At 36.3% G+C, this 9,630-nt stretch overlaps 1 protein-coding gene across 15 annotated transcripts in view; it reads left to right on the top strand.

Moving 5' to 3' along the window:
• Cdc42bpa (CDC42 binding protein kinase alpha) overlaps positions 1-9,630 on the top strand; it is a 218,968-nt gene that overhangs the window by 159,979 nt on the left and 49,359 nt on the right. For all 15 annotated transcript variants that reach the window (XM_005348974.3, XM_026779693.1, XM_026779691.1 and 12 more), the window contains 3 exons: positions 2,138-2,243; positions 2,695-2,843; positions 6,015-6,106. In XM_005348974.3, coding sequence (XP_005349031.1) covers positions 2,138-2,243; positions 2,695-2,843; positions 6,015-6,106 — 347 coding nt within the window. The remainder of the gene's footprint in view (positions 1-2,137; positions 2,244-2,694; positions 2,844-6,014; positions 6,107-9,630) is intronic.

The raw sequence follows: 9,630 nt of genomic DNA, 5'->3' as shown, positions 1-9,630 counted from the left end.
CGAGAGGGAGGGGGAGAGGAGAGGAAGTGGGGGGAGGGGGGAGGAGTGGGAGGCTGGGAGGAGGCGGAAATTTTTTTTTCTCAATTAAAGAAAAAAAGAAACATGTTCGCTTGCTTTTCATGTGTTTTCTAAGATAAAACTGCATATTTATGACTATTTTAAGCAACTGATAGCCTAAGAAAAATGTAGAAGCTGAACAATAAGTAGGTATAATATATCTGTCCAGGTTTGACATTTTAAGACCTTTAGTGATTGCAGCTCAGCCTCACAAACTATTTCCTCTGTTCTCAGGGCTAATTTGGATTATTTGGCCTGTGAATTTTGTCATCCTAATTTACTAATATTTGTTAGCGTGTTTATTAAAATTTGCTTATTGTATTCTGCGTAGAGAGCAGGATCCAATGAAGATGTTATATTCTTCATTGTATTCATTTAAATCTTTACCCATTTTAACTTTGATGTCAGAATAGCTAGTTCCTTTATGTATCTACAAGCCAGTTAATTATTTATTGAGGATTTTAGTTTCCTATTATTACTTTTTAGTTTAATCAGCTTTCTATTTTCCCTTATCAGATTTCTAATACCCTTCTTAAATCAAGAGTGAATAAAATGTATTTTAACTAACTTTACTCTGATAAACCAGATATATGCTGACCTAACTCTAGAGCTCTTCTGGTAACTAATGCTCACAGACATGCCCAGATTGTAGAAATTTGCTGTGTTGCACAAAATGCAGCTGTTAGTGCATTAATGTTTATGTCCACATCATTGGATTTGCATTTCTAAAGAGAACCATTTTAATACTTAGCCAAATTGCTCACAGAGCTATAAATAAGAAAAGATAGGGCTGAAAAATTGCTTTATAAACTAGGTTTTCCAAAACCTGTGGTCTTAGACCACCACTCTGTTTTCCAGTGGCTAGGAGAATGGGAAGTGACCCTGATGAAGGAAAGTATCTTCATTCATTTATTCATTCAGGAACTCATTTATTCATTTTTTTTTTTTAGAAACAGTTTTCACCGTGTCCTCAAGGCTGATGTCAAATTCTTGGTCTTTCAAAAGAAAAAAGAGTTGCATCATTTAAACACTGCAGTGAAATAACAGCCAACTTAACATGCTAATATTCAAAGTATTGTTGGGAAACATAAACAAAATAGACTTAAAATAAATAAGTGACTTAAAAGTCATAGTGAAGCATTATGGCCCATGATTCAGTTTGAAATAACTAGAAATTACAAGAGTAGGAAACTTGTTTTTTAAAAGTGAGGAGTGGACATTGGGGTTGGGTGCATTTGCACATGTTTTGGCTAGAAGTTGACTTTGAGTTTCTTCCTCAATCACTGCACCTTTTCTTTTTTAATGTGTGATTTAACAAATTTTCTATCTAAAACTGGTGGTGTTTGTCAGCTGTGAAGTCTTAAGATGGTAAATAGAAACCGGACATGAACTTCATTAAAATTTATCCTTTATTCTTCATTACTATTTAATTCTTTTATAAAACAGGACTGTTTTGGTATAGCATAACCCTGATTTCTGCAGAATATCCTACTTTAAATTTTTTAATTCAGTATACATCAGCCTTAAAGAAAGTATGCATGTTTTTGAGATAAAATGTAAGAATCTAGATAATGAGAAATCTTAGTAGCCTTCAGAAAGCCTCACACTTGTCCAATTATAGATCTAAGGAGTTATTTGTGGTTCAAGGGTGATTTACTAATTTATCAGATGTAAGTAATGTGGGCTTTCCTAAATACTGCCAGCTTTCATTATATATAACTGAATAGGTCATAATTCTGTTCACAACTTTTGGGCTTTGGTTTTTGTTTTTTCAAGACAGGGTTTCTTTGTAGCTTTGGAGCCTGTCCTGGAAACTAGCTCTTGTAGACCAGGCTGGTCTTGAACTCACAGAGATCCCCCTGCCTCTGCCTCCCGAGTGCTGGGATTAAAGGCGTGCGCCACCACCACCTGGCCTGTTCACATCTTTTGACAGGTAGCAGTCGTGTGGCCATCCTTTTAAAAGGGTTCTTTAAGTATCTTAAGTTTTTGGGATTTAGTTCTTAATGAAACTTTAAATTACATCCACCCAGTGAAGTTTTTTGTGTTTTTATACTTCGTGTCCATCTTGTGTGTGTTCTAGGGTGAGTGATGAAAAGGATGCCCGAGGTTATCTTCAGGCCTTAGCTTCTAAAATGACTGAAGAATTGGAAGCGTTAAGAAATTCCAGCTTGGGGACACGAGCAACAGTAAGCACTGCCATTTCACCTGGAAGCTTACCTCTCTTGAAAGCAGAAAACATGTAGTCTAATTGTACCACTTTTCCCAGGCTTTCACTTGCTGTAAAAGTTTTCATGAAAAATAAGTTAGTTGAGGTCTTTTCCAGTTTAAGAAAATATAAAATGTCACTGTTAGCTGTTATTTTATAGCTAGCCATTTGTTATTGAAGGAGCTGAAAAGAAACCAGTACTTATGTTCATTTATACATATTTATTGTTGTTTCTAGATTTAATGAAAAATGCATTTCACAAATTATGTGCCAGTTCCACTCAGTTTCAGTGACATGGCTTATCAAATAGCTTCTAGATTCACCTGTATGACGAAATTTATAAAATAGCTTCTAGATTCACTTGTATTATGAAATTTAAATGTTAAGAATAAAATAGGAAGGAACTAAGACATAATCATATTATTCTGTAGGATATGCCCTGGAAAATGCGTCGTTTTGCAAAACTGGACATGTCAGCTAGACTAGAGTTGCAATCAGCTCTGGATGCAGAAATTAGAGCAAAGCAGGCCATCCAGGAAGAACTGAATAAGGTTAAAGCATCAAACATTATAACGGAATGGTAAGGATCAATAATTTCATCTTATTACAATAGTTTATAAGTTTGTTGGAAAGTATTTGTAAAGCAGTTACGTGTTTAGCTACCTATCTGCTTTTAGTTTTTGTTTTTAAAAAAGTGATGCACATGTGGTTGAAAATACAACTGAGTAGTATAATGCTTGCCTGGCGTGCCTAAGGCCCTGGGGCTGATCCCCAGCTCTGCTCCCCACCAACAAAAGTGATAACAGCTTTGGAATAATGACTCAGTCAGTAAAATGTGTATCTTGTAAGCATGAAGACCTAGCATTTGATCTCTGATCCTCACATCCAAAAAGGGGGGGGGGAGCGGGGGAGATGGGAGCCATGGCATCTGCTTGGAGTCCCAGAATCCCCGGGCTGGAAAGGCAAGGACAGGAGGGCTCCCGGACCTTAGTAGCCGTCTAGCCAGGTTAGTGCACTCCAAAGTCAAAGTCAGTGAGAAACTTTGTCTCTGAGACTAAGGCGAAGAACTGTTGAGGAAGACACCTGCTGCTGACCTCTGCCCTTCACATTCATGCACACACCCAGACACATACATACAAATACGCTATGTGGTGGCACACATCTTTAATCCTGGCACTTGAAAGGTAGAGAAGAAGGATCTCTGTGAGTTTCAGGCCAGCCTAGTCTACAGAGCTAGTTCCAGGACAGGCACCAAAGCAACCCTGTCTCGAGAAACCAAGGGAATAAACAAACAAACAAAAAACACAAATGCACACAAAATGCACACACACCCAGACACACACAGTGCACACACACCCACACACACAAAGTACACACATACCCAGACACATATACACAAATACACACAAAGTGCATGCACACACCCAGACACACACAAAGTGTACACACACCCAGACACATATGCACCAAGTGCAAACACACTCAGACACATACACAGAAATGCACACAAAATACACATCCAGACACATGCATAGACATACACACAAAGTGCACATGCATCCAGACACATACACACAAGTACACATATTTCCAGACACATACACACAAATGTATACAGAGTGCTCATGCACCCAGATACATATACACAAAGTGCACACACACCCAGAAACATACACACAAAGTGCACACACACCCAGAAACATACACACAAAGTGCACACACACCCAGAAACATACACATAAAGTGTACACACACCAGACACATATACACAAATGTACACAAAATCCACACACACCCAGACACATGCACAAATGTATACAAAGTGCACATGCACCCAGACACATGCATACAAATACACACAAAATGCACACACACAAAGACACATTTACTCAAATATGCACAAAAAAAGTGGTGCAGAAAACATTGTGCAGATTTGAAAAGGAAAAAATGTAATTCAAGTGAAAGTCTCATACAATCTTGTTTTCTTTAGGCTTATCCATAGATGAATTATTATTTTCAAATAACATTTCATTCTTTATTCTTCTCCTTATTTGTAAAGTTTAGTTGACTCAAATTTTATTCTATTAAATCTGAAATCCTCTCATATTCTGTATAGACTGCAGCTTTACCTGTCAGAACAAAGTACAAACACCTGAAAATTGCAGCTCTACCTTAGGTCTTTTACGAATGATCATTTTATCAATGTTAAGTTTTGTAGATTTTTTGTTTTATTTTGGTTTGGTTTGGTTTGTGTTTGGTTTGGTTTGTGTTTGGTTTTTTTCAAGAAGCTAAATTTTGTAATGATGAATTAATTATGATTATTTTCCAGATTCCTTTATTTTTTAAAAATAAGCAAACTCCTGGTGTCCAGGGAAGTTAGCTAGTAAACATACCCCTCAATTCTTGTCACAAGAGCAGCAAATTCTATTTCACATATAGAAAATAATAAAATGAAAAATTGTAATTTGATTAGATATAAAGATGTTTCAAAAATAAGTCACAGGGCTGGAGAGATTGCTCAGTAATTAAGAGTTCTTAATGGTTTTGCAGGAGACAAAGTTTTGATTTTCAGATCAGGCACACAACTGCCTGTAACTCTAGTTCCATAGGATCCAAAGCACTCTGGCCTCCTTAGGTAATTTGAATGCATGTGATATATACATAAACTCATGCAGGCACACATATAAATACTTGTGGATGAAGATAGATAAATCTTTGAAAAAAATAGTTAGCAGTAACAATAGTGGGACAACAGTAAATTTACATTAAAAATTAAACTATAAATTTAAAAATTTATCCGGCTCAGAATATCAAAACTTCCACAAGCGTGAGAAGAAACATAGGGGTACAGATTTGGTTTTGAGTGGTATGATGCCTTGAGACTTAAGCTGAAGTCGTTAATTTCTTACCAAAGGACAGACACACATTCCTGTTGAATTATGACCTTTTGTTATATATAACAGAGATACAAATTAAGTACATTTTAAGTAAATGTACTTATTATGTATTGAAAGAGACTTTTTCTGAATAATATGAAGTAAACCTTGTATAAAGAACTATTGGGTATCATTTTCAGCATTATAATATGAGTAAGTGTCATCTTTTTCTTCCTTTACCCAGGACATTGGAGTTTAACATTTGTTCATAAAGCAGAGCTGAGGCTGAGTCAGATTGAAAGTTATAAATTCATGTATATGCTCTAGTTACATGGTGATACATGAGCAAGGTCTGACAGAATTCTTAAGTTAGCTATGGTCCCATAATATTGTTAAATTTAATAATTCAGCTCAGGGTCAGCAAACACTCCTCTGCTCAGCTCTATGACCACAGTGCAGCAGCCATCCTGTTCTTACGTGTTTCAGTGCTGGTATCCAGGGGAGTTAGCCAAATACAAAGTTAATTAATTAATCCAGTAATTGATGAGAGCCTTTGTCAGAAAAATAGATTTTGGATAATCCCATATAAAATAACCCTTTACTAATTAGTATCCAAGGAGTTGAGCCGGTGCTTCACATGTGCCAGGCAAATCTTCTGCTCCTTAGCTGCATCTCAGCCCTGGCAGCCGTATTCTTTACAGAAATGAATGAGTCTGGCTTGCTTTATTAATTTGTATAATAGCAGGTAACAAGCTGTATTTGTCTTTCATGCAGTAGTTTTTGGTCTCCTACTTTAGCCTCACACATATTTAAACCAAATAAGCCCAGCTCTACAAAATTAATAAATGACTGTTTTCCTTTTCCTCTTTTGTAAGTAAACTGAAGGATTCAGAGAAGAAGAACTTGGAACTACTATCCGAAATCGAGCAGCTGATAAAGGACACCGAAGAGCTTAGATCTGAAAAGGGTATGGGAATGTGTTTGCATCAGGACTTGCTGAACTGAATGTCCTTTGCTGTGTGAGAACCAACTTAATGTGTAGATGAAGAATTCTTTGCATTAGCAACCACACGATTGCAAACACACACACACTCATGCATATACACATGCACACATGCACATATGCAGGGCCATGCTACTATGTATTAGTTAATATGCATTAGATTAAGAATTTTTAGTTATAGAAGTGGCCGCTTTGCCACAAATTTGTTATTTCAGTGTTACAAAATATTTCATGAGGAGTTTTTGAGGTTGGAATTAAAGTATTTTGTGAAGTATTTATAATGTTCTCACATGTCATCATATAAGGTAGTCACTTCAAAAGTAGTGCTGGGATGTTAACATTAGAACTTAGTAGAGAAACTTGAAAAGGGCGAGGATGTTTTTGAGACAGTCTTGCAGAGTAGTCCATGGTGTTCTTGAATTCAGAATCGAATCCTCTTGCCCCTTCCCCTAAGTGCTGGAACTACTTTTATTAACACTTTTTATGTGCCTGCAATGTACAAAATCATATGGGTACAGGAAGGACAGTCAGGGAAACAATATAAAGTAACTAATTAAATATTAATTATTTTAGTAAGAATTATTTGGGTGTTTGTTATGTTTTTCCAGTTTGATGATTACATTGCTTGTCCTATGTGATTTCGCAGATTTTATTAGCATTATCTTGAGAACTTCCATTTTTCTTTTCACATGGAATTAGCTCAGAGTATATCATATCCCTATGATATGAACTTGTTATACAATTTTTCCATAATGTAAACATTAAGAGTGGATGATTTAGTAAAAATAAATTCAGAGTGTGACTTAGTAAAGGGTTTTTTTATATGGGATTATCCAAAATCTATTTTTCTGACAAAGGCTCTCATCAATTACTGGATTAATTAATTAACTTTGTATTTGGCTATGGATTACTCTCTCATTTTCCATCTCCATAACACAGTGAGGGATAAAGCTGGTTGGTCTCTGTGTCCACTTACACTGTGGAGAATGGAGTGATCAGCCACATAAAGGGGTTTGCAGTACTTGATGTTACAGTTTTGTGTCCCGGTTGATTGGCTTTCTTCATGAGCAAAAGTGAATAGGAATAAAAGAATAAGCCATCCCGCTAAAATGATCATGCTTGATTTTAATTCATGAACAGTGGAGAAGAGATATATTAAGGAAGAAAAACAGTATGTAACACATGAGTGACCTTGTGGTGCTAAAAGCAATTCAACAAGAATAACACCTGTGCCAAATAAAACTGGCACATTCAGTTGACTGCATTATTTTTAGATTATATCTAAACTTAAAAAAGGACTTTTAACCTTATAGCATATTGCTTTATGAAAGCATGGTAAGGGCTTATTTATTCCAAAATAAAATTTCATGTTACAACATAATATAATGTGCTATCTAAATATGTTTACAAAATAAGGGCAAGACCTTTTCTTTTTTAAAAAATATTTATTTATTTATATATTTATTTATTTATTTATTATGTATACAATATTCTGTCTGTGTGTATGCCTGCAAGCCAGAAGAGGGCACCAGACCCCATACAGATGGTTGTGAGCCACCATGTGGTTGCTGAGAATTGAACTCAGGACCTTTGGAAGAGCAGGCAATGCTCTTAACCTCTGAGCCATCTCTCCAGCCCCGGCAAGACCTTTTCTATACTTTGTTTATTACTATTTTATCCTCAGTATCTAGTACAGAATCTGCTACAATATAGGCTCTTTTAAAAACATTTGTTTGTGTTATGGTGTGGGCTGTGTGTGCATGTCATTGCACACATATAGAGGTTAGAGATTGACTCTTAGGAGTTAGTTTTCTCTTTCACCATGTGGGTTCTAGAGATTCAACTCAGGTCTTCATGCTTGGTAGCAAGAGCCTTTAGCTGCCAAATCATCTCAGCTGTTCATGGTAAAGTCATCATAAATATTTGTTTGCTAAATAAATTTCAGATTTGATAACTATGATATATCAGAATAATAGTAAGAAGCACATAAGTCAGTGATGGGGAGATGACTCACTGTGTCATATGCTCACTTCTCAAGCATGAGGACCTGAGCTCAGTTTCTGAGCACCCACATTCCCGTTATCCAGGGGTGGCAACATGCACCTATAATTGCAGCAGAGCAGAGAGACAAAAGAAAAAAATCCCTGGAGCTTGCTGACAGCCATTCTAAACAGATGGTGTGCTCTAGTCTTAGTGCTGTTTCAAAAACAAAATGGAAGTCGGGTGGTGGTGGCACACGCCTTTAATTCCAGAACTTGGAAAGCAGAGGCAGGCGGATATCAGTGAGTTCAAGGCCAGCCTGGTCTACAAAGTGAGTTCCAGGACAGATAGGGCTGTTACACACAGAAACTCTGTCTCTAAAAACAAAACAAAAACAACAAAACAGACAAATAGACAAACCAAAAACAAAATAGAGACCAATAAAGCAAGACAACTGACTACTGACCTCTAAATGCACATATGTGGGTATGCACACAAATACAGTTACAGAGATTGCCTGCCTTGTGCTAGATGGGTCTGGGGGGAGAAACACAAATAGTTGATAACTCTTCAAGATGAAAAAGTCAAAGTTGTGTAGTAGGGGCTAGAAAGATGGCTCAGCAGTTCCAAGCACTGGCTACTTTTCTAGAGGACTCAGGTTTACTCTTCAGCACCCACGTGATGGCTCAAAACATTCTATAACTCCAGTCCCAGGGTTCTCATGCCCTCTTCTGGCCTCCTTAAGAACTGCATGCATGTAGTACACAGACATACATGAAGGAAAAACATTCATATACACAAAAAAAATTATAAAACTTTTAAATTGCATGATAGGCTGTTTCTATTTTATCTTCCCTAGTGTTTATCATCATTTCTATGTTTTGAGAATTGTTTTGAGATTATGTATTTAAACTGTCATAGTCAAAAGGTATATATACATTTAAAAAAAATCATCTGAGGGGATGGAGAGATGGCTCATAGGTTAAGAGCACTGACTGCTCTTCCAGAGGTCCTGAGTTCAATTCCCAGCAACCACATGGTGGCTCACAGCCATCTATAATGAGATCTGGTGCCCTCTTCTGGCATGCAAGCATACATGGAAGGAATGTTGTATATATAATAAAAAAAATAAATCTTAAAATAAAAACCCAAATCCCTTTAAAACAAAATCATCTGGGAAAAACTAAATTTTGGATTCCTCCTTCTTTAGTAAGCTAATACCTGAGATGGGAAATTAATTAAGTATACTTTTTATCACTGTGTTATTTATGAAATCTGAAAAGATTATTTTTTGAAATGTATTTCAAAAGAGAAACCTTGTTTGGATGGTAAATAAGTTTAGAAAAATCACAAGTAGAGAAACTTCTGTTTTTTTATTTTTTCAAACTGCCCAAATGATTATATTTTATTTTATTATGGTATACAAGATCAGTGGTTCTCAATCTTCCTATAGCTGCTACCCTTTAATACAGTTCCTCATGGTTGTGGTGACCCCCTACCATAAAGTT

The sequence above is a fragment of the Microtus ochrogaster genome, chromosome 6, assembly GCF_000317375.1.
Source record: "Microtus ochrogaster isolate Prairie Vole_2 chromosome 6, MicOch1.0, whole genome shotgun sequence".
Classification (NCBI taxonomy): domain Eukaryota; kingdom Metazoa; phylum Chordata; class Mammalia; order Rodentia; family Cricetidae; genus Microtus; species Microtus ochrogaster.
This window is presented reverse-complemented; position numbering and strand designations above follow the sequence as displayed.